The sequence below is a fragment of the Staurois parvus genome, unplaced genomic scaffold (assembly GCF_062004578.1).
Source record: "Staurois parvus isolate SC_StPar_1 unplaced genomic scaffold, SC_StPar_1.0 ptg000006l, whole genome shotgun sequence".
Classification (NCBI taxonomy): domain Eukaryota; kingdom Metazoa; phylum Chordata; class Amphibia; order Anura; family Ranidae; genus Staurois; species Staurois parvus.
Window position 1 is genome coordinate 12,260,441 of NW_028317802.1, and position 26,429 is coordinate 12,286,869.

Sequence of the window (26,429 nt, forward strand, 5' to 3'; positions counted from 1 at the left end):
ATCCTCCCCTTCAGTCCTCAATCCATCTGCTGGTAGTACAGAGCCCTAGTAGGCACTCTACACATGTTCAGTTTGGTGTGAATTGCTAAAGAGATTTTTTTTTTCTTGGGAGAGTACATGTGATCAGCACAGCCCATCAGCACTGTCCAGGTAGAGGGTCAGGTGTTATGCAGCCTCATAGGACAATCAGGGGAGAATGAAAACTCCTCCTACAAGTTTTAACCAGTGTTCTGCTGGGCACTGATAGAAGTCACAAGACTGGTCCAAACTGCTGATGAGAAAAGGTGTTTAGCAGTTTATATTTATTAAAATAATTGCACTTCCATGTTGTGTGTACTGGGGGAGGCCAGATATAGTGAGTGCAGGGTCCTGGGTTTAGTAACACTTTAATTCTGACCCTAGAACTATGAAGATGCATAGGAAAAACCTGCATTATGCATTTGCAGCCAATTACTAGCCTATGGAAACTCTCTGAAAACAAAAACTCAGAACACATCAACGCTTTTCTACCAGCTTCTCCATCCCCAGCTCACACCATAAACACACGACTACTATCAATCCCCAGCAACTCCTTACCCCACTTCCCGACGCCATCTTTCCCCTTGCTTTAAAGCCAGCAGTCGCACTAGATGAGGTAATGCGGTGAAAACTCCGCCCCCGTCGCCGTGAGGGATCTAGTTCCGCCCCGACATACAAGCAGAGTATCTCCACCCCCGGCATGCAATTCGCTTGGTACTTTTGGATTTCTGAAAATGTGTGTGACCGTAAACTACTCAACTTACACCAAACAATATCGAGTAATATTAGCATTTCACAATAGATATACATAGTATCTAAACAACGATAATATGTTAGTAATTGTGTGCAACTTCATGAACACTAGAGGGTGTGTATGCTTTTAGTTCCGCCATCTTTGATGTGGGCAATGTGGCGTTAGTTGCGAGAAAAGCTAAAGAAACATTGTAAATGAATGATTTATAGGTGTAGGCGAAATGTGCTTATGTGTGCAGTAGGCGGGAGTTATATAACCCCGATGGTTCCTATGAGATGTCCTTAGCTGGGGCAGTTCATTCATGTCTGATGGGACAGAAGGAGTACTAGAAGGTCTACTTCCTCTGGAGGTGACACAATCACATGGACTGCAGGCAGCTACAGGAAAGCTCAGGGATATGGTTGCTGGTTTATTGTGCACTTGTGTTAGTCTGATGGAACATTTTACAATGATAGTGATCCAGGAACATATCACTCCACACACAAGTCCATGAGCTGAAGAAGGAGTTGGACCTAGCAAGTCTGCACACTTTTCAAAGACTGCCCTTGTATATCTACTTCAGGTTGTAGCAATATTATTTTAGGTAAGTTAATATTTCATCATTATAGTTGCATATATTTTGCCTTCCCTCCATTTTTTTTTCAAAATGCTAATGAAATGTAAAGCCCAATGCAGCCCATGTCTTGCTTTCCACCATGTCTGGAAGGAAAGAAAATCGATTGATCTCCCCCATCAACAGAGTCATTTTTGATGGGGGTTATCCCTCCTGCTGAGCAATTGTGTCCTGCCAGTGGGGAGCCTTCCCTGCTGGCAGAACACAATGATTAGTGTTGCCGCCATTCATTCATGGAAAACCTTACAGGCTGTTGTAGACAAGTGGATCGATAGGCCAGGGTGCCCTATGCAGAGCAATATAAAGCAGCATGCTGGTGCTGACAGGGAAGAGATCTGTATTGTTTACATACAGACCTCTCCCCTGTCCGTGTTCGACAATCACAGGCTTCCGGCGGGGAATATCTGGCCCGAGACCCAGTAATCGACAGCTATAGCCACCAATGATGGCACGGGTAGGGCAGCACACGCTGAACCCCCCTATCCGGAAATGCTAAATTACGTATATGTATGTGATTTTGCGTAGCCTTGCCGCCCTGTAGCAGTAGTTCTGCTATAGAGTGGCAGGGAAGCAGTTAATCAATCCTGATGTAGTGACTGCCTATCTCATTTCTTGAGGCCCCTAAAATGCCAACACAGTACAAATGCCCCCCAATTGACCACTTTTTGGAAGCTAGACACCTCAAGAGATTTAGTAAGAGGTATGAGGAATTTTTTTTAATTTTTCCCCACATATCTTTGAAAAATGAAAAAATCAAAGAAAATGTTTTTTTTTTTTTGTTTTGTTTTTTCACGAAATTGTCATTTTTAGCAAGTTATTTCTCCCACACAGCAGAAGCATACTTGCAATTACACCCCAAAACACATTCTGCTACTCCTCTCAAGTGGGGGACACCACATATGTGAGACTTATTCACAGCCTATTGTTGATATTTCCATTGCACACGTTCCTGGACATAGGCTCGTCAGCAGCGGGTGCTGTAGCAACTACCAGCTGGAAACTGGACTCATCACGAATCAAAGCGCATATTTGACAGCATACCATGGATCATCAAATATCGTGTGAAGCTTTTATTGCAGAAAGATCACTTCTCAAAGGACTGAGTGCTTAGTTTTGGAGCCACACAGGACCCCTTCGTTAATACATGCCAGACGAAGGGGTCCGGCGCGGATCCAAATCATTGCACTCAGTCCTTTATGATGTGATCTTTCTGCAATAAAAACTTTGGAAGATATTTAATGATAGATGGTGTGCTGGCGTATATGTGCGTTGATTCGTTTTTCCACAGCCTAGCCACGTAAAGGGGCCCAAAATCAAATCGGCACATTTGGGCCTTCAAGGAGCATAAATTACATGGCCACATAGTTAGTCTGGCTGAAAAAAGACAAAAGTCCATCCAGTTCAGCCATTAAAAAAAAAAAAAAAAAATTATAATCGTATACCCACAGTTGATCCAGAGGAAGGCAAAAAAAAACAGCAAAGCATGATCAAATTTGCTCCTGCAGGGGAAAAAAATCCTTCCTGATCCCCCAAGAGGCAATTGGATATTCCCTGGATCAACTTTACCTATAAATGTTAGTATCAAGTTATATTCTGTGTATCTAAGAAACAATCCAGACCTTTTTTAACCACCTCCCGCCTGCCATATAAGGTAATGACGGGCGCCAGGTGGTTCTCTCATTCTGGGAGGACGTCATATGATGTCCTCCCATTCTAACCACGCATGCGCAGCTCCGGACACAGCGGATCCCCAATCAACAAAAAGAGCCGAAGATTTTGGCTCGGTCATGTCATCAGCTGTGTCTAATCACAGCTGATCTCATGTAAATAGGGAAATGCCGGTTATCGGCATTTCTCTCCTCACGAGTTTTCACGCTGACGGCTCAAGAGGAGAACCGGTAATCAGTATTCCTTAGAGAAGACATGTACACTAATCATCAGGGCACTGATGATCAGTGTGACCTGATGATCATTGTAGCCCCAGCAGTGCCACCTGTCAGTGTCCATCAATGCCAGCTGTCATTGCTCATCAGTGCCACCTGCCAGTGCCCATCAGTGCCACATATCGGTGCCTACCAGTGCACATCAATGCCACATATCAGTGCTCATCTGAGCAGCCTTTCAGTGTCACCTATCAGTGCCAGTAAGTGCCACCTATCAATGCCTATCAGTGCTGCCAATCAGTGCCGACTATCAGTGCCTGTCAGTGCCACCTAACAGTGCCAGTCAGTGCCGCTTATCAGTGCTGCCTATCAGTGTCATATATCAGTGCTGCCTTTCAGTGCCCATCAGTGATGCCTGTCAATGCCCATCAGTGCCGCCTACCAGTGCCTCCTCATCAGTGCCACCTATCAGTGTCCATCACTGCAGCCTCATTAGCTCATATCAGTGAAGGAGAAAAATCACTTATTTCCAAAATTTTAAAACAAAAGCTAAGAATTCTTTTTTTTCAAAGTTTTTAGTTGTTTTTGGTTTGTTTAGCAAAAAATAAAAAAACCCAGAGGTGATTAAATACCACCAAAAGAAAGCTCAATCTGTCTAAAAAAAATGATAAAAATTTCATATGGGTACAGTGTTGCATGACAGCGCAATTATCATTCAAAGTGTGACAGCACTGAAAGCTGAAAATTGGCCTGGGCAGGAAGGGGGTATAAGTGCCCAGTAGGCTAGTGGTTAAACAATCCACTGAGCTGGCCAGAACCAACTCTTGAGGGAGTCTATTCCACATTTTCACAGCTCTCACTGTAAAGAAACCTTTCCATGTTTGGAGATTACATTTATTTTCCTCCAGATGTAAATAGTGCCCCCTTGTCCTCTGTGATGACTTCAGGGTGAATAACTCTACACAGAGTTCACTATGTGAACCACTGATGTATTTATACATGTTCATCATATCCCCCCCTTAATCTTCTCTTCTCAAGAGAGAATAAATTCAATTCCTCTAATCTTTCCTCATAGCTGAGCTCCTCCATGCCTCTTATCAGTTGGTTGCATTTCTATGTACTTTCTCCAGTTTCTCAATGTTCTTTTTGTGAATTGGTGCCCAAAACTGAATTACATATTCCAGATGGGGTCTTACTAATGATTTGTACAGGGGTAAAATGATATCTCTCTCTCTGCAGTATATACCTCTTTTAATACAAGAGAATTTTGCTTGCTTTAGAAACCGCAGCTTGGCATTGCATGCCATTATTAAGCTTGTGATCTACCAGAACTCCCAGATCCTCCTCCACCATTGATTCCCCCAGTTGTACCCCCCCCTAGTATGTATGATACATGCATATTCTTAGCCCCCAAGAGCATCACCTTACATTTATCAACATTAAACCTCATTTGCCACATAGTTGCCCAATTAAACAGTGCATTGAGGTCGGCTTGTAAATTGGAGACATCCTGTAAGGACATTATTCCACTGCAGAGCTTGGTGTCATCTGCAAAGACTGAAATGGGATTTTTAATCTCAGACCCTATATTGTTTATAAATATATTAAAAAGTAAGGGTCCCAACACTGAACCCTGGGGTACACCACTGACAACCCTAGACCATTCAGAGTATGAATCATTAACCACTACTCTTTCAATACAATCTTTTAGCCAGTTTTCTATCCATTTACATACGGATTTTTCCAAGCCTCTAGACTTTACCTTACACATTAGCCATGTGTGGGGAACTGTGTCAAACGCTTTTACAAAATCCGAGTATACAACGTCCACCGCCACCCCTCTGTCCAAGGTTTTGCTCACCTCCTCATAAAAAGAAATCAGATTTGTTTGACAACTTCTGTCTTTCATGAATCCATGCTGTCTATTCCTTAAAATATTTTTTCCAGCAAGAACTCATCTATGTGGTCTTTTACTAAACTCTCCAGTATCTTCCCAAATATAGAAGTTAAACTAACAGGTCTTTAATTACTTGGTAAAGATTGTGACCCCTTTTTAAATATTGGCATCACATTGGCCTTATGCCAATCCAGTGGTACTATGCCAGTCTTTAAAGAATCCTTGAAAATTAGAAACAATGGCTTTGAAATGACAGAGCTCAATTCTTTAAGGACCCGTGGGTGTATGCCATCCGGTTCAGGCACCTTAAATTACACATAAATGATCCATCTAATTTCCTAGGATACTTCTAACACTCTGCCTATCACATTTGTGGAGGCCCTGGACAGTGAAAACACCCAGAAAATGACCACATTAGGGAAAGCAAACGCCCCAACATATTCTATATGCATAATAAGTCTTTTGAACATGTCATTTTGTTTCCACAAATTTCTGAAAAATGTGGAAAGAAAATGTAAAACTATTTTTCTACACAAAGTTAGACATCTTTAAGATATTCCTAACACACAGCATTGGCATACCAAGAATTACACCCCAGAATACATTCTGCTACTAGACCTAAGTATGGCAATACCACATGTGAGACTTTTTCACAGCCTAGCCACACAGAGGCCAAAAATAAAAGGAGCATCTTTAGGCATTCTAGGGGCATACACCATAAATTAGTACACCCCTTTTGAAAAGTAAGATTTTAATATCTCAATGAACACAAGAACAATTTCCAAAATGTTGACAAAACTGAGTTTTGTAAAACATTTGTTTAGATCAGTACATGAAAGTAAGGTTAATAATATAACTTAGATTACAAAATCTTCTGTTTTACTCAAATTAGTTGATGCAAAAAATGAATACACCCCACAGCAAAAATTACTACATCTAGTATTTTGTATGACTCCATGATTTGTAAGGACACCACCAAGTCTTCTAGGCATGGAATGAACACGTTGGCGACATGTTGTAACATCTGTCTTTTTTAGATTCTTCAAGAACGACTTCTTGAAGAAGTCGAGCCTGGATCCTGGATGGAGAGTGATGCTCAACTTGTCTCTTCAGAATTTTCTATAGGTGTTTGATTGGGTTCAGATCAGGAGACATACTTGGCCACTGAATCACTTCTGCTGTTCTTTTTCAGAAATGCAACAGTGGCCTTAGATGTGTGTTTTGGATCATTGTCATGTTGGAAAAGTGCATGGAGTGATGGTAGCATCTTCTCTTTCAATATAGAGCAGTACAACTGAGAATTCATGATACCATCAATGAAATGCAGCTCCCCGACACCAGCAGCACTCATGCAGCCCCACAGACGGACAGTGACACTACCATGTTTCGCTGTAGGCACAATGCATTTTTCTTTGTACTCCTCACCTTTGCGACGCCATACAGTTTTGAAGCCATCAGTTCCAAAAATATTTATCTTGGTCTCATCACTCCAGAGTAGAGTCCCAGTAGTCTTCTTCTTTTTCAGTGTGGTCCCTGGCAAATTCTAGGTGGGCTTTTTGTGCATGGGCTTTAGGAGAGGCTTCTTTCGTGGACGACACCCATGCATGCCATTCCTCTGCAGTATAAGCCGTGTTGTGTAACAGGAAACAATCACCCCAGTTTGGCTTTCTACTTCTGTAGCTAACTGCATGGTGATTTTCTTCAACCCTTCTCATCAGAAGATGCTCCTGTCAAGGTGTTAGCTTCCGTGGATAGCATGGACGTCTCTGTGATATGGTTGCAGTTCCATCTTTGTTAAATTTTGGATCACATTTGCTACAGTATTCTGACTGATAAGTAAAGCTTTGCTGATGTTCTTGTAGCCTTCACCTTTCTTGTGTAAAAAAATTATTTTCTTTCTCAGGCCTTGTGACATTTCTCTTCCATGTGGTGCCATTGCTGACAGCATGAAATGGGAAGGGGTTTTCTTTGTTAAGTAACGCCCTTTTATAATCAACTGTCTGCTGGACACCTGTTTAATAAATAACTAAACTCACCTGTAGTTGAATTATTCTTAATTAGGATTTTGTTGTCTAAAATTTAGCTTTGTTCCTAAGACTTTCATTGGGGTGTATTCATTTTTGCAACATGGTGTTGAATGAATTTGTTAGGAAAATTACATTTTGTGTGCAAATTAACAAATCTTGTTTGCAATCAATGGCCCGCATTTGTGGGAGTATTTTGTAGTATAGTGCTCCATAGAAAATGTTTATTCTGAAAGGACCGTAAAGGTTTTCTGACAAATCTGTTGGGATGTACTCATTTATGTTGAGCACTGTACTGTATATAACACATTTGATTTCCTGACTACCTATCACATTTTTGGAGGCCCTGGAGCACCAGGACAGTGGAAATGTCCACAAAATGTCCATATTTTAGAGCACAAACACCCCAATGTATTTTCTAAGAGGCACAATGAGTCTTTTGAACATATCTTTTTTTGTCACAAGTTCTTGGAAAATGTGGAAAGAAAATGAAAATGTATTTTTTTAAAAAACAAAGTTGTCAATCTAGGAGCTATTTCTAATCCAAAACATTGACATACTTAAAAATATGCAACAAAATACATTCTGCTATTCCTCTCAAGTATGGGGATACAACATGCATAATACCTTTTCAATGTCTGGACTGATTATGTACCCAACATTGCAACCTGTGTAACACAAAATTTAATCAGCACTGTACAGAAAAGCACCATATAGAAAACAATGTACTGTATTGGTCACCTCTGTAAGAGTGGTCAGTGAATATAGTGTAGTGTAGCTTCATCTTCAGCAGTTTCTGTTCCAAAAAGCCAAGCAAGCCTAACCTACTGGTATGTGGCTGCCCCACAGCACAGTGCTACAGTATGTTCACTGTCCAAGAAGTACAGGAGGCTGAACAAAGGGTAAAAATAAGATTACCAGTGGTTTTTGTAGAGCAGTTGTCACAGAGAATGAATGGGACGTGTAGATGGGTCAGTACTGGTGCGTGGTTAGCAAGCAGATAAAGTATTGGTCCAGGCAGCAAGCAGAGATTTGGTTGGCAACAGCCAAAGGAATTGTCCAGGCAGTAGGCAGAGGCATGGTCAGCAAATAGCCAAAGGACTGGTCCAGGCAGAAGGCAAGAACATGGTCAATAATTGGTCCAGGCTCCGTAAAGACAGCAGGATGACATCCAGGCTGCAGGCAGAGGCATGGTCAATTAACAGGCCAGGGTCAGATGGCAGCAGGCAGAAACTTTAGAATTAGGGCCTTGGTCAGATGAGACCTGAGGTAGAGGCTTCTTCCCACCCTAAGCTCCTTAAAGACTCAAGACCCTGATCCAGGAAATACACAGACCAAACACGAATTCTTCTGCGCTCTAGGACCCAGGCAGGTGGCAAATAGATGGAACCAGAACTAAAAAAACAGCGGCCACCAGTGCTTCAAAGGTTGTGCAGCTCCAAACAAGGCTGGGGAAACCCGACCAACACTGCAAAGCGAAATAAAAACGAGAAGCGCACAAACCTTGCGCATTACCTCAGTAAACAGAAATTTATTAAAAAGAAAGGTACTCACAAACAGCGAATAAAATCAGGCATGTAAGTCCTCACAGGGACTTCAGAGATAGAGGGCCAGCGCGAGTCCCATTGTGGGGGTAAGCACTCAGTTCAGCTGACGCGTTTCGAAGGCCAGACCTTCTTCATCAGAGCTGACTGAACTGAGAGTGATCGCTCCCTTTTATATACCAGGACTGAAATATTGACCCACCCCTCTGGGTTGGGCAGTCACAGGCTGGGAGGGGAGGGGGGAGGGGAAAACCCCAGGTGTCAACAATAAATAAGATCTAGTTGTCAAACTGACGACAAGACATGATAAAAATGTGTATATAAAAAAAACATATGAGATATATATATATATATATATATATATATATATATATATATATATATATATATATATGAATATACCCACATATACACATATAAATAAATAAATAGAGTTTAAAACAATAATACGAATATCATTAATGATAGTGATAAACATGCAAGAAAAAGAAACTACTAGATGAATGAAAGAATGGTAATAAAATATAAATAGTATAACTAGTATAAAATCATATCCAAACCTAATAATAAATAAATAAATTCATCAGTCATTGGGTGTGCACACATGTGTATATGATCATCACCATATATATGAATTAGAAACTCATTAATTGATTAATATTAACATTATTTATGAGACCTGAGTATTCCTATGTGGCTTGTGCGGATCGGGAGGAGGAAATCCCATGTGTCGGACTGGTCGGTCATATTCAATACTTAGCAGCAGAGGGAGATCTACTGTCTCCCTGCTATGGCTGCAGATTGCTCGCTGCTGACTGCTTCTCCCTGGAACGCACGCCAACACAGCGTGGACCTAACTGTGCATGCGCCGACCAGCACGCGCCTGCGCAGTGCGTGAAGAGCTGGCCCGTCGGCGTGATCTCAGCCAAACACTTCCGACAGCCAATACGCATGCGTGGAAACGGCGCCACTCGTGAGACAGGGTGACAGCGCTCCCTGCCAGTCCTCACACAGACAAAGCTCAGGGAGAAACACTCAACTGGGAGCAAAATCTGCCCAAACCACTAACGGACATCTCAGGTGCCCAATTCTAGAGGGCAAACTTAGAGACACCAGCTGCCACAATAGTGATGAGACATAGTGAAGAAAAATAGATATGGTAATAAATCATTAATAAATTATTCATAAGTAATAAGTATGGATTGTAAAAATATTAACGTATATTACTCATTAATAATTTATTAATTTAATAATTTAATTTATGCACGAATAGGTGCATATGTGAAAAACAAAAATATAGCAAAAATATATATATGGGAGAGAAAATGAATGATGTCAATGCATAATGCAATACAAAATCTAGACTGGTGTGCATTTCCACACCCAAGCACATGTATAAGCACACTGTCAAAGCGTGCCTTACTGTAAACCCATGATAACCAATAAAACATGAGCTCAAAGTGCTCACTGGCACTAATAAAGTTGAGAGACCACTAAAAATCTCCCCAGACCCCAAGGGAGAGCAACTGTATGTACGTGATATAGTATACAATGGAAAATGAAAAGGGTGAAGAAGAATGATGAATGATGAAGCATGAAACATAAATAATAAATGAATAAAAAATGATGATAATTATTAGTTGGCAGTGACTGATGGCTAAATGAGAGTGTGAATTTCTAGGTCATCATTTAGGCCTCTAGGGCATAGAGTGCCCAATGTGAAGATCCAGAAGCTTTCCCTTCTGCATAGCTCCTGGTGTCTCCTCCCACTATCCAAATCCTTGGAGATGGCCTCAATTCCAAAGACCTTCATCCCGCAATGATTGCTCAGATGTTTTTCTTTGAAATGGCGGGGGACTGAATATTTATCTTTTCCTAGCTTAATATTACTTTTGTGCTCACTGATGCGTGTCCTTAAACAACGTGAAGTGCGACCTACATACAGTAATCCACATGGACAGAGAATGCCATAGATGACAAAGGAGGTCCCGCAGTTAATAAACTGTTTAATGGGATAACTTTTCCCATCAGTGCTAGTGAAAAACCGTTTCCGATGGCATATGACACCACAGGTGCCACATTTGGAGACACCACACCTATAGCTTCCTTTTTGATCAAACGGCACTAACCACTGACCTGGGTTGGGTGTCGCGATTTTTCGTAACCTACTCGGCGCTATTAAGTTCCTAAGATCTCTAGGTTTTCTAAAAATAAGTGATGGTTTATCCGGAAGTGCGTTTCCTAGAGTGGGATCGTTTTTGAGAATATTCCAATTCTTGGACAAAATGTGTTTAATGTCCCAGGCTTTATTATTAAATCTAGTACAAAAAGGCACTTGATTCTTGTTAAAAGAGACAGTGGAGCTCATGGAGTTGTGGACCATTGTCATGTCATTAGAGACTGCAGAAATGGGATCATACATGGCTAAATACTTGTTATAAGCTGTTTCAATAAGGTTTTCATTGTACCCTTTATCCACAAATTTCTTTTTCAGGATCAGGCTCTGTTCCATGTAATCCTGTTTTAATGTGCATGTGCGTTTAAGCCTGCAGAACTGTCCAAAGGGAACATTTTGGATCCATTGGGGGTGGTGGTTACTCTTAGCATGTAGATAAGAGTTGCCTGCTGTCGGTTTAAAATGTGTTTTAGAGCATATCCGACCATTGCTATCATGACTTAGTTCTAAATCTAGAAACACTAGAGTGTCATCATCAATCACATGAGTGAATGAGATGTCATATGGGTTGTTCCCGCAGTGGTCCAGGAATCTCTCTAATTCAGAGTCAGTGCCATTCCAGATGATAATGATGTCGTCTATGTATCTTCCGTATAAGACTAGATTCGCACTAAAGGGATTATTACTCCAAATGTAGTTGTTTTCCCAATAACCCATAAAAATGTTTGCATAGCTGGGGGCGAATCTTGCGCCCATAGCGGTGCCCTGTATCTGGCGATAATGTTTGTCCAAAAAGGAGAAGTAGTTATGTTCTAAAGCGAATTCAATACAATTAAATAGAAATTGAATTTGTGTGTAGTGAAGTGGTGATTCTTTAGCCAGGAAGTACTGAATGGCTCGAAGGCCATGATCATGTCTAATAGATGTATATAATGAAACTACGTCCAGGGAAAGCCATCTGTATCCCTGTTCCCACTTGTATCCTGCTAATATTTCAAGTATATGACTGGAGTCTTTGACATATGATGATAAATTGGTTACTATGTCTTTTAAGAAATGGTCAATATAGCTGCCTAAATTGCTTGTCAGGCTGCCTATGCCCGAAATAATGGGTCTACCAGGAGGGTTGTCTTTGTTCTTATGTATTTTGGGAATATGGTAAAGGAATGGAGTAGCAGGATGTTTGATAAATAGAAAAAGGAATTCATCTTTAGTAAGTATACCGTCAGATAGTGCCGTTTCCAGTAATGTTTTATATTTTGATTGGTATTGGATCGTGGGATCATTCGATAGAACTTCGTAGGTTTGATGGTCACTGAGGAGTCTCAGGGCCTCGGTGGTATAGGCGGCCCGGTCTTGAATGACCAGCCCTCCTCCCTTGTCAGCTCGCAAAAAATCGCGACACCCAACCCAGGTCAGTGGTTAGTGCCGTTTGATCAAAAAGGAAGCTATAGGTGTGGTGTCTCCAAATGTGGCACCTGTGGTGTCATATGCCATCGGAAACAGTTTTTCAGTAGCACTGATGGGAAAAGTTATCCCATTAAACAGTTTATTAACTGCGGGACCTCCTTTGTCATCTATGGCATTCTCTGTCCATGTGGATTACTGTATGTAGGTCGCACTTCACGTTGTTTAAGGACACGCATCAGTGAGCACAAAAGTAATATTAAGCTAGGAAAAGATAAATATTCAGTCCCCCGCCATTTCAAAGAAAAACATCTGAGTAATCATTGCGGGATGAAGGTCTTTGGAATTGAGGCCATCTCCAAGGATTTGGATAGTGGGAGGAGACACCAGGAGCTATGCAGAAGGGAAAGCTTCTGGATCTTCACATTGGGCACTCTATGCCCTAGAGGCCTAAATGATGACCTAGAAATTCACACTCTCATTTAGCCATCAGTCACTGCCAACTAATAATTATCATCATTTTTTATTCATTTTTTTTATTCATTTATTATTTATGTTTCATGCTTCATCATTCATCATTCTTCTTCACCCTTTTCATTTTCCATTGTATACTATACCACGTACATACAGTTGCTCTCCCTTGGGGTCTGGGGAGATTTTTAGTGGTCTCTCAACTTTATTAGTGCCAGTGAGCACTTTGAGCTCATGTTTTATTGGTTATCATGGGTTTACAGTAAGGCACGCTTTGACAGTGTGCTTATACATGTGCTTGGGTGTGGAAATGCACACCAGTCTAGATTTTGTATTGCATTATGCATTGACATCATTCATTTTCTCTCCCATATATATATTTTTGCTATATTTTTGTTTTTCACATATGCACCTATTCGTGCATAAATTAAATTATTAAATTAATAAATTATTAATGAGTAATATACGTTAATATTTTTACAATCCATACTTATTACTTATGAATAATTTATTAATGATTTATTACCATCTCTATTTTTCTTCACTATGTCTCATCACTATTGTGGCAGCTGGTGTCTCTAAGTTTGCCCTCTAGAATTGGGCACCTGAGATGTCCGTTAGTGGTTTGGGCAGATTTTGCTCCCAGTTGAGTGTTTCTCCCTGAGCTTTGTCTGTGTGAGGACTGGCAGGGAGCGCTGTCACCCTGTCTCACGAGTGGCGCCGTTTCCACGCATGCGTATTGGCTGTCGGAAGTGTTTGGCTGAGATCACGCCGACGGGCCAGCTCTTCACGCACTGCGCAGGCGCGTGCTGGTCGGCGCATGCACAGTTAGGTCCACGCTGTGTTGGCGTGCGTTCCAGGGAGAAGCAGTCAGCAGCAAGCAATCTGCAGCCATAGCAGGGAGACAGTAGATCTCCCTCTGCTGCTAAGTATTGAATATGACCGACCAGCCCGACACATGGGATTTCCTCCTCCCGATCCGCACAAGCCACATAGGAATACTCAGGTCTCATAAATAATGTTAATATTAATCAATTAATGAGTTTCTAATTCATATATATGGTGATGATCATATACACATGTGTGCACACCCAATGACTGATGAATTTATTTATTTATTATTAGGTTTGGATATGATTTTATACTAGTTATACTATTTATATTTTATTACCATTCTTTCATTCATCTAGTAGTTTCTTTTTCTTGCATGTTTATCACTATCATTAATGATATTCGTATTATTGTTTTAAACTCTATTTATTTATTTATATGTGTATATGTGGGTATATTCATATATATATATATATATATATATATATATATATATATATATATATATATATATATATATATATATATTTCTCATATGTTTTTTTTTATATACACATTTTTATCATGTCTTGTCGTCAGTTTGACAACTAGATCGTATTTATTGTTGACACCTGGGGTTTTCCCCTCCCCCCTCCCCTCCCAGCCTGTGACTGCCCAACCCAGAGGGGTGGGTCAATATTTCAGTCCTGGGATATAAAAGGGAGCGATCACTCTCAGTTCAGTCAGCTCTGATGAAGAAGGTCTGGCCTTCGAAACGCGTCAGCTGAACTGAGTGCTTACCCCCACAATGGGACTCGCGCTGGCCCTCTATCTCTGAAGTCCCTGTGAGGACTTACATGCCTGATTTTATTCGCTGTTTGTGAGTACCTTTCTTTTTAATAAATTTCTGTTTACTGAGGTAATGCGCAAGGTTTGTGCGCTTCTCGTTTTTATTTCGCTTTCCAGGAAATACACAACTGGGATAAAGCAAAAAACATTTTTTTTTCCCACTCAAAACACTACACTGAAGCCCCTTGCATACGTGAGATCCTTGTGTTATCTTGAATCCGACTACAACAGTGTCAGGGAATAAGGTCATTCCAGATGCAGGCAAAAAGCATGGTCAATTAACAGGCCAGGGTCAGTTCAGGCAGCAGGCTGAGACATGGTTGATAAACAGGTCAGGGTTATATCAGGCGGAAAGTAGAGGTATGGTCTGTCAAGGCTCAGGCAAATGATCAACGCAGAGGACATTAGAAACAGGGAAATGGCAGGCTATCAGTTCACTATACCTTCACTAATATCTTAGTGAAGTGTGGTAAAGTGTGGTAAAGTTGAAAGCAGTCTCCTATGCATAAACCTGGTTGGGAGGGACATTGGGGACAGTGAAAACAAGTGTCTCGCCTAACTCCCTCTCTGCTGCATACCTAACGTATTTTTGGCCATCTTCGACCTCTATCTGTGGGTGGAATATTCTGTGGGAATTGTTGCTCATGAAGTCTGTTCACTGAGGTGTTTTTGTTAATGGAGGACAGGACATATACATCTCGCTTATCCCTCTACTTTATGGTCAACACTTCTTCGTTCCTCAAACTCTCTGATTCTCCCCCTTGTAGCCTTGTGATCACCAGCCTTTGTGGAAAGCCTTTCTGATTGGTTCGTTGTACCGCAGGTCAAGAGTTTCTGGAGGTACAGGAGGCGGAGAAGAGGTAGCTTGTGTAAAATTTATCCAGGTAGAGGTGATACCCCTATTGGATTAGTGGAAATGTTAGGTCCTAGACAATTTTTCCACTTGTCCCAATATAGGTTGCGCAGTCAAGGGCCTGGAGCTGGCTATCTTTGCCTTCATACACATGGAAGGCATATGTATACCTTTTGGCCCTTTCACAGAGCTTGTGTAGCTTCATCCCATATCTGGCCCTTTTTACTGGGGATGTACTGTTTTATTCCTAGCCTGCAAGTGAAATGGATTCATCAACACAAATATATTTGTGAGGGATATACAACTGCAAATTTGGGGGGGGGGGGGGGAATTAATAAGTGGTTGAACTTTGTAAAGATTATCATATCCAGGCTGATTTCAGGGAATGCAGAGTTTATTGTCGCTAAAATGGAGAACCAGGGCTTGGCATTTAATAAATTTTTTGTTGTTGTAAGTCCCATGTTAAAGCGGAACTCTGAGGAAACAAAATTGTCTCCTGCAGTGGGGCTTTGCCCACACCGCATGGATTAACTACTTGTTTTGTCTAGGGGTGAACACAGAACTTATACTTACCTGATCTTTCGATCCTCTGAAAAATGGCGCTCCCCTACATTCAGCAGTGAATTGTTCCTGCCATCCTCACGCCCAGAGCCGGTCTGTGGGCATGATGAAATCAGTCCACCGCACAAGACTGCTAGATTGCGGGGGGGGGGGGGTTTCGGGGGTGGCAGGGACTGGTCTTGCACTGGGAGGATCAACCGATTAGGTGAGTATATCACCCCTAGACAAGAAGGAACAATTATTATTATTATTATACAGGATTTATATAGCGCCAACAGTTTGCTCAGCGCTTTACAATATAACAGGAGACAGTACAGCAACAATACAGTTCAATACAAGAAGGAAAGGAGGGCCCTGCTCCTTGGAGCTTACAATCTAGGAGGGAGGGGCTAGTGGTATAAAAGGTAGTAATTGTGGGGGATGGACTGTTTGGAAGAGTAGAAGATTCCATTATTAGCTGAGGGCAGGATAGGTTTCCCTGAAGAGATAGGTTTTCGGAGATCGCCTAAAAGTGAGCAGAGTAGGAGATAGTCTGATAAATTGGGGTAGAGAGTTCCAGAGGATGGGGGAAGTTCTGGAAAAGTCCTGGAGACGAGCATGGGAGGAGGAGACAAGGGAGCTAGAGAGCAGGAGGTCTTGCGAGGAGCAGAGAGTACGATTTGGGTGATATTTAGAGACAAGATTGTTGATGTAATTTGGGGCAGAGTTATAAATGGCTTTATACATTATTGTTATTGCTTTGAATTTTATCCGTTGGGCAATGGGAAGCCAGTGGAGGGATTGGCAGAGAGAGGTGGCTGATACAGAATGGTTAGTAAGGTGGATAAGTCTGGCAGCAGCACTCATGATAGACTGAAGAGGGGATAGCCTGCGATTCGTAGGCCAATGAGGAGGAAGTTACAATAGTCAAGGCGAGATATAACAAGGGAGTGAATAAGTTGCTTAGTAGTTTCTGAGGTTAGGAATGGACGTATCTTGGAGATGTTGTGGAGGTGAAGTCTACAAGATTTGGACAGTGATTGGATTTGGGGCTGAAAGGACAGATGGGAGTCTAGGATTACATCTAGCACCCTGGCATGAGGGGAGGGACTGATGATTGTGTTATTGATCTGGATGGAGAAGTGAGAGTGGCTGAAATCTTGAGGGAGCGTTATAGGTAACTCTGAAGGAGCACTGCGATAGGTAGGAGGAGAACCAGGAGAGAGCAGAGTCTCTGAGACCGAGAGTGGAGTTTTTTGAGCAGGAGGGGATGGTCAACAGTATCAAAAGCCACAGAGAGGTCAAGCAGTAAGAGTACAGAGTAGCGGCCACTGGTTTTAGCTATTATTAGATCATTAGTGAGTTTTAGTAGGGCAGTTTCAGTGGAGTGTAGTGAGTGAAAGCCAGACTATAAAGGGTCAAGAAGGTTGTTGTCGGTGAGGTGGGAGCTCAGGCGATTGTAGACTAAGCGTTCTAGGAGTTTAGAGGTCACGCTGACACTGATATGAGGAACCATTTTGATTGATGGCTGTGATATGCTTTTGATTCATTACTTTTGTGAGTGCATTTTTTATTTGAAGAAAGTGTTCATATTTTATGGGGTTGCACTATGATACATTCCTTTTATTTTTGATCATATACACCTTAATTCCACTGGATATCCCAGAGCATGTTCCCTTAAAGGGCCAAAACTAATGAAGTAGCCACTAAGGATCAGCAGTGGATAAGCAGAATTTGGTTTCATCCCTAAGCGTGTATGACCTATTTGCTAGGTCAGGGAAGAAGGTGAGTGCATGGTGCACCTACCCGGTGATGGGAAACATCACAATATAGTCGGCACGGTGGAGTAATGCATATATGTTCACTATAATTCCAAGTTGCATAAATTGTGTTTAATGTGAGTGGATAATGTAACACATTTAATTTTTGGGTTTATAAAATGTTGTTGCACTATGGTATGTGTTTGTTTTATTTTGCACGGATCTGGAGTTTAAAGAACCATAATACATGGAAGGAACACGTCATGGATCAGAAATTTGGAGACATATTTTCCTTCTAAAGTGAGTTTTTGGCCTATTATAATCTATAGGTCAAGGTGAGCAGGGAGTGGGGTCACAAGTCAAGCATGGTGTTGATTATTGCTGGATGATAACACAGCATATACTGGATTGGACGTTTATTACTGGAAAAATAAAACATTTTCTTGGACTGTCACTTTGTGTTTTTAAAGCTTATGGTTCTATTTATGATGAGATCACGCACCACATTTTTTTCTTTTATATACTTTTTTTTTATATGACTTTTAGTCATTAGCTGCACTATGCAATTTTTAAAATATATTTTATTACCATTTTTATAATATTAATATTTTTTTTCTAGGTTTATGCATTACCCAACCTTTTTGATGTAGAGCATATTAACAGAATGACTGACTGATTATGGGTCATAGAAAATGTAAACCCCGTATGGTTTGAGCTGAAGAATGAGCTATATTTAAGAAGCCTGCAGAATTTAAAATGGCAACCTTGATATGCCGATCAACGTTATGCTGGAACTTGCTAGTTGGCCAGAGAAAGGTAGTTTGTTCCACAGCTGCAAGTGCAGTGGCTGCTTGTCGCAGTTTTCAGGTAAATGCCTATAAATTACACAAGTGCTTTGAAATGACTTCCATATCAACCTTTTTCCACTTATCATTCTTCCTGTGTCCAGGGATGTTCGATTCCTATTGCCTGATGCCCAGGACATGTAGAGCCGATGCCTGGAATTATTCTTTAATAACCCCAATAACGTAAAAAACTCTTTATGCTCAGAATAGGAAAGCAAAATACAAAGGACTAGCCACCAGTATTACTTGGATTTACTATGCCTTGTTGAGGAGCTGGCCTTTTGCTTGCTAAATTCTGAGCTGTCTTCCTGAAGCTTAGTGATCCATGGACTGGGTGGGTAATATTCATTCACTTTGTGGACCTTTGTTACCTCCACCACTCCTACTGCTTATTGAAGTAGGGAGATCCTTGCATTGCAGGTCATCATGCAGCTTTCTTTAGCTAGCTGCAAGATAAACATTAAGCAGCACAGTAGTGACATCAAGTCTTTTGAGGGGTTCTCCAAATGTTTTAAACAAAGTGTCTGTTCACTGTCAGACTGTTTGGGAGCTGGACTGTGACCAGTAGGAGTAAATAAAAAAAATGCACCCGTGTCAGAGGCAAGTGGAAATAAAAATGCTATTCTCTTTGCCCTCCTATTGACTAATGATCTGATGACTGGTGGGGTAATATTCAAGAAATTGCAGGAGAGGGGCAAAAGTCCAGAGCATGAATGAAGCAGGCAGTTCCTTGCTCTACAGCTTTTTCCAGCTAGCCCCCCAGGAGAACAGTACTGGCATCCGCATGTCTTTTGAGCGGTCCACAGATTTTTTTAAACACAGGTCCTGTTCACTTTCCATCAGACTGTTTGGGGGCTGGACTGTAATCAGTAGTAAAAGAGTAAATTAAAAAAAAGTCCTGTTGAATGTCAGTGGCCCATGCCTGCAATTCCTTCTCTTTGCAGGGACATAGGGTCTGAAGGAAGGAACCTTTCATCATTGCAGGACACAGCAGTGATTTAGGGGGTCCAGACAGTGGGGACATAAGTATCCAGCACTCCTAGAAGTGTGAAATGCTGAAGAGTCTGTCAGAGGCTGTAGCGCCATATTGGCATGAAGGTAGGCAGGTCTCCAGTGCTGTGAGTAACATACGACTTTTGTTGCAGGGAACAGTAAAGCGACAGGCCCTTAAAGGATACGTTCCCCTTTTGTAACTTGTTACACCCATATTCAGGATGTAACATGTAGAATATTACAATCAGACCGTTCCCTGCTTCCCACTTTGACAACCTGCAGCTGTCAAAAAAAAAAAAACTCCTGGCCTCGTCACTCAATCACAGTCCTCTGTGAATGAGAGACTACAAGTCCTGACAGCCTTTGCGGCTGTCAGCTCTTCGTCCTCAGTGAACTACCTGGCGCTGTGAAGCACCGTGGTTGTTCCTTCATTCTTCCTGTCGGTATATCTGCTTACTTGTATATCCTGTACAGGCCAGCAGTTATACTGACAGATCTGCAGGAGACCTGCATGGCACCAGCAATTTGCTGATTGCTGGTGCAATGGTTTACATGCTCCTGCAGACAGAAATAATAAATGCACATTTTTTTACCTGCAAAATAAAGTGCATTTTTTACTAAAAGGTGAACTTATTCTTTAACAAAATCCAGTTAAAAGTTCCCTTTCAAAAAAGAGGTATTATGTTCATTACTCCGACAGCCAGTGTTTCCTTTCTTCACCCTATTCCAGCACTGCAGCCTCCACCAGACTCTACAGCATTCAAAACTTCTAGGAGTCTTGGATGCATGTTTCCCCCTCCATGATCTACGGCACCATTCTCCAGCACCCTATGTCACTGTTCTGTCCTGTAATTCTCCCTTCCTACCCCTAAACCACTGCCCATTTTAAAAAAACCTTTCCCGTAGCAACATTTGCTCTTGGGTAGGCATTTATTATTGAAGCCACAGCCATCTTTTTATATCTTCATTTTGATATATATACTCTGTAGTCTGCCCACTTTTTATAAGCAATGTTTTACTTTATTTTCTTATATGGATGACCCTCTGTTTCCATTTTCAGGCTACAAGAAGGGTATTTGCACATGAAGATGCAACTGCAAAGTCAATTTGCGGAGAGAAAAAGCAAAACCCTGTACTCAAGGCTCCAAAAGTAAATGTTTCCTTTTTTGTAGCTCTTTTCCATCATAAGTTAAAGTGAATAAAAGGATAATTAGCAGATTTATATTTTCCTGTTTGTCTTGTTTTTTATAGGGAACACATGATGTTCACCCTAAACAGATGGCTATTCGTGGGAAGGTATTCAACATAGTAGAGAAGTGTTTTAAACGCCATGGTGCCGAAAGTATTGACACACCAGTATTTGAGCTGAAGGTTAGTTTTGTGGAAGAATGTCAATGTTCAGTTCAGCTATATCATGATGTTAAAGTTTTCCCTGCAAGGTCTGCTTTTTAAATGCCCTGCATTAAAATACAGAGTAAAAGTTTTTAAAAGACCTGCATGGAAAAAAAATTAGATATTATACTTACCAGCTTTCGTAGTGCAAGAAACACTGGGCTCAATTCACTAAAGCAGATCGCATGCAGTTTTTAGGTGATCTGACGCATTTTTCCCAAACACAGCTTGCAATACTGAAAATTTCAATTCACTATCCCTTCATGCAGTATTTACCTCAAAAAGCAAAAATGCTCAGTAAATATCGCATAAAACGTCTTTAAAGTCAATTCACTAAAGGAAATAAAACACTCAAATTTGAGAGAACAAATTTCCAAGGATCTAAAAAAAGGAAATCGGGGCCGCCAAAATTCAAAACTAGCTACAGATTGCAAAAGATAATAAGACAACCACAAAAATTTTTCAAATATATTAATAGTAAAAAGGGCAGGTCTGGGCATGAAGGCCCTTTACAATATAATCTAGAGTGGGTGACTGAGGACAAAGATAAGGCAAATGTATTACGTAAATACCTTCTTAATGTCTGTATATACAAAGGAGCATTCTTTAGGTCCATAATAGGAATGATATTAACACAGCTCCAAATGATCCACAATGGCTCAAAATTGATATGGTCCAGAAATATTTAGAGAGAAAAAAAGTGAATAAAGCACCTGGACCAAATGGCATACACCCACGGGTCCCAAAAGAATTGAGCTCTGTCATTTTAAAGCCATTACTTCTAATGTTTAGGGACTCTTTAATGACTTCCATAGTACCACTGGATTGGCGTAAGGCCAATGTGGTTCTTATATTTAAAAAGGGGTCAAAGTCTTTACCAAGTAACTATAGACCTGTTAGTTTAACTTGTGTAGTTCGGAAGATACTGGAGAGTTTAATTTATTGACCACATATTTTTGCTGGAAAAAAATATTTTAAGCAACAGACAGCATGGATTCATGAAAGACAGAAGTTGTCAAACAAATCTGATTTCTTTTTATGAGGAGGTGAGCAAAACCTTGGACAGAGGGGTGACTGTGGATGTAGTAAACTTTGGATTTTGCCAAAGCATTTGACACAGTTCCCCACACATGGCTAATGTGTAAGGTAAAGTCTACAGGCTTGGAAAATCAGTTTGTAAATGGATAGAAAACTGGATAATAGACCATATTCAGAGAGTAGTGGTTACTGATTTATACTCTGAATGGTCCAGGGTTGTTAGTGGTGTACCCCAAGTTCAGTGTCGGGACTCTTACTTTTTAATATATTTATAAATGATATAGGGTCTGGGATGAAAAGTAACATTTCAGTCTTTAGAAGGTAACACCAAGTGATTGCAGTGGAATAACATCCTTACGGGATGTATTCAACCTACAAGCTGACCTCAATGCACTGTTTAATTGGGCAACTATGTGGCAAATGAGCTTTAGTGTTGATAAATTTAAAGTTATGCATTTGGGGCTAAGAATATGCATGCATCATACATACTAGGGGGAGTACAACTAGGGGAATCAATGGTGGAGAAGGATCTGGGAGTTCTGGTAGGTCACAAGCCTAATAATGGCATGCAATGCCAAGCTGCAGTTTCTAATGCGAGCAAAATCCTTTCTTATTTTAACAGAGGTATGGACTCGAGAGACAGAGATATCATTTTACCCCTGTACAAATCATTAGTAAGACTGCATCTGGAATATGCAGTTCAGTTTTTGGCACCAATTCACAAAAAGAATATCCAGGAACTGGAGAAAATGCAGAGAAGGGCAACCAATAAGAGGCATAGAGGAGCTCAGCTATGAAGAAAGATTAGAGGAACTGAATTTATTCTTGAGAAGGGAATATATGATCAACATGTATAAATACATTGGTGGTCCATATAGTGAACTTGGTGTAGAGTTATTCACTTTAAGGTCATCACAGAGGACAAGGGGGCACTCAAATACGGAAAGGCGTTTTCACAGGAAGAGCTGTGAAAATGTGGAATATGCTCCCTTAAGAGCTGGTTCTGGCCATTTAAGTAGATTGCTTTAAAACAGGCTTGGTTTCTTTCCTAAATGCACATAATATAACTGGATACTAACATTTATGGGTAAAGTTGATCCAGGGAATATCCAATTGCCTCTTGGGGGATCAGGAAGGAATTTTTTTCCCTGCTGGAGGAAATTGGATCATGCTTTGCTGGGGTTTTTTTTTTTTTTCCTTCTTCTGGATCAAGTGTAGGTATACGTAGGATTGTGTATATGGGATTGTATAACGTACTTGTATTTTTTCAACCAGACTAACTATGTAACTATGAAATAAGTAAATGCATGTGATAAATAAGAAGTGGTCCAGGCATGCTATAGTTAAAGTATGTATTCTATTTCAGCTGGGTGTCAAGGAGCCGGAACCAGCCAGCGTCCTTAACCAGTAAATAGTTGTTTGCTAAGGCTGCCCATGTCCTTAACGACTAGGACTCATCTGCTATCAGTGGGATTCCCCGCTGACAGCAGAATGTAAACAAAAGAATTGCTGGCATTTAGAAAAGGTTGAAAATAACAGTTTGGGGGTCCCTCCAGTCCAAACCAAGCCCTACGGGTATGTTGTGGATTTTAAGGGAAACCCCACGCCAAGATTTTTTAAAAAAATGGAGTGGGTCCTTCCCAAAATCTATAGCAGACCCTTATCCGAGCATGCAGCCCAGAACCATACCAGGCACTCAACATGGGGAACCCCACCCCCTATTGATGTCATCGACCATGGCATGCTAGATCAATGAGGTCAGAAGGGGTGGGGGGTCACCCGGTGATGTCATCTGGTGGCTCAGCAGCTTGGTTTATTTAGCAGCAGGAGCTGAATGTTGGTGAACAGAAGTATTTGAACACTGCGATTTTTTTCAAGTTCTCCCACTCAGAAATCATGGAGGGGTCTGAAATTCACATTGTAGGTGCATTCGCACTCTGAGAGACAGAATTTAAAAAACAATTCAGGAAATCACATTGTATGATTTTTAAAGAATTTATTTGTCTTGCACTGCTGAACATAAGTATTTGAACACCTAAGAAACAGGAAGAATTCTGTCTCTCAAAGACCTGTTACTGTGCCTTTAAAAAGTCCACCTCTACTCCACTCATTAATCTAACTTAGTAGCACCTGTCTGAGCTCTTTAAAGACACCTGTCCACCCCACAGTCAGTCAGACGCCAACTACTACCATGGGCAAGACGAAAGAGCTGTCAAAAGACACCAGAGACAAAATTGTGGACCTCCACAAGGCTGGAAAGGGCTACGGGGCAATTGCCAAGCAGCTTGGTGAAAATAGATCAACTGTTGGAGCAATTGTTAGAAAATGGAAGAGGCTAAAGACGACTGTCAGTCTCCCTCGGACTCGGGCTCCATGCAAGATCTCACCTCGTGGGGTATCATTGATGATAAGAAAGGTGAGGAATTAGCCCAGAACTACAAAGGAGGAGCTGGTCAATGACATGAAGAGAGCTGAGACCACAGTTTCAAAGGTCACTGTCGGTAGAACACTACGCCGTCATGGTTTCAAATCATGCATTGCACGGAAGGTTTCCCTGCTCAAGTCCTCACATGTCCAGGCCCATCTGAAGTTTGCCAATGACCATCTGGATGATCCAGAGGAGGCATGGGAGAAAGTCATGTGGTCAGATGAGACCAAAGTAGAACGTTTTGGTCTAAACTTCACTCGTCGTGTTTGGAGGAAAAAGAAGGATGAGTTGCATCCCAAGAACACTATCCCTACTGTGAAGCATGGGGGTGGTAACATCATGCTTTGGGAGTGCTTTTCTGCCAAGGGGACAGGACGACTGCACTGTATTAAGGAGAGGATGAATGGGGTCATTTAGTGTGAGATTTTGCGCAACAACCTCCTTCCCTCAGAGCATTGAAGATGGGTCGTGGCTGGGTCTTCTGACATGACAATGACCCGAAGCACACAGCCAGGATAACCAAGGAGTGGCTCCGTAAGAAGCATGTCAAGGTTCTGGAGTGGCCTAGCCAGTCTCCAGACCTAAATCCAATAGAACATCTTTGGAGGGAGCTGAAACTCCGTGTTGCTCAGCGACAGCCCCAAAATCTGACAGATCTAGAGCAGATCTGTGTGGAGGAGTGGGCCAAAATCCCTGTTGCAGTGTGTGCAAACCTGGTCAAGAACTACAGGAAACGTTTGACCTCTGTAATTGCAAGCAAATGCTTCTGTACCAAATATTAACACTGATTTTCTAAGGTGTTCAAATATTTATGTTCAGCAGTGAAAGACAAATAAATTCTTTAAAAATCATACAATGTGATTTCCTGAATTGTTTTTTAAATTCTGTCTCTCAGAGTGGGAATGCACCTACAATGTGAATTTGAAACCCCTCCATGATTTCAAATTGGGAGAATTTGCAAAATCGCAGGGTGTTCAAATCCTTCTGTTCCTCACTGTAATTCTGAAGTGAGAGGAAAATGATAAATGGATTTCAACATTTTTTTTTTTTTTTTTTTATAAATAAATATGTGAAAAGTGTGGCGTGCATTTGTATTCAGCCACCGTGAGTCAATACTTTTGTAGAGCCACCTTTCGCTGAAATTACAGCTGCAAGCATTTTTAGGTATGTCTCTACCAGCTTTGCACATCTAGAGTGGAATTTTTGACCATCATTCTTTTGCAAAATAGTTCAAGCTCTGTCAGATTGGATGAAGAGCAACTGTGAACCGCAATTTTTAAGTCTTGCCACAGATTCTCAATTGGATTTTGATCTGGACTTTGACTGGGCCATTCTAACACATGCATATGCTCTGACCTAAACCATTCCATTGTAGCTCTGGCTATATGTTTAGGGTCTTTGTCCTGCTGGAAGGTGAACCTCCATCCCAGTCTCAAGTCTTTTGTAGACTCTAACAGGATTTCTTCTAAGATTGCCTTGTATTTGGTTCCATCCATTTTGTCAACTCTGACCAGCTTGCCTGTCCCTGCTGAAGAAAAGAATCCCCACAACATGATGTTGTCACCAGCATGTTTCACGGTGATTCAGTTTTGGTCTCATCTGACCAAGGCACCTTCTTCCACATGTTTGCTATGTCCCCCACAAGAATTCTTGCCAACTGCAAACGGGACTTCTTATGGCTTTCTTTCAACAATGGCTTTCTTCCTGCCACTCTTCCATAATGGCCAGATTTGTGGAGTGCACAACTAATAGTTGTCCTTTTGGACAGATTCTCTCACGTAAGTTGTGGATCTCTGCAGCTCCTCCAGAGTTACCATGGGCCTCTTGGCTGCTTCTATGATTAATGCTCTCCTTGCCTGGCCTGTCAGTTTAGGTGGATGGCCATGTCTTGGTAGGTTTTCAGTTGTACCATACTCTTTCTATTTCAGGATGATGGATTGAACAGTGCTCTGTGAGTTGTTCAAAGCTTGGGATATTTTTTTATAACCTAACCCTGCTTTAAACCTTTCCACAACATTATCCCTGACCTGTCTGGTGTGTTCCTTGGCCTTCATGATGCTGTTTGTTCACCAATGTTCTCTAGTAAACCTCCTGAGGGCTTCACAGAACAGCTGTATTCATACTGAGATTAAAT

The 26,429-nt window shown here is 41.3% G+C and overlaps 2 protein-coding genes across 2 annotated transcripts in view; one reads left to right on the forward strand and one right to left on the reverse strand.

The window, feature by feature from the left end:
* ZMAT2 (zinc finger matrin-type 2) overlaps nt 1-704 on the reverse strand; it is a 97,558-nt gene extending 96,854 nt beyond the window's left edge. The window contains exon 1 of the mRNA XM_089661066.1: nt 577-704. Coding sequence (XP_089517192.1) covers nt 577-594 — 18 coding nt within the window. The 5' untranslated portion in view covers nt 595-704. The remainder of the gene's footprint in view (nt 1-576) is intronic.
* Nucleotides 705-1,075: 371 nt separating this feature from the next.
* The window catches only part of LOC149474343 (histidine--tRNA ligase, cytoplasmic-like), a 155,108-nt gene continuing 129,754 nt past the window's right edge, over nt 1,076-26,429 (forward strand). Inside the window, exons 1-4 of the mRNA XM_089661077.1 lie at nt 1,076-1,355; nt 18,219-18,466; nt 20,498-20,587; nt 20,689-20,808. Coding sequence (XP_089517203.1) covers nt 18,356-18,466; nt 20,498-20,587; nt 20,689-20,808 — 321 coding nt within the window. The 5' untranslated portion in view covers nt 1,076-1,355; nt 18,219-18,355. The remainder of the gene's footprint in view (nt 1,356-18,218; nt 18,467-20,497; nt 20,588-20,688; nt 20,809-26,429) is intronic.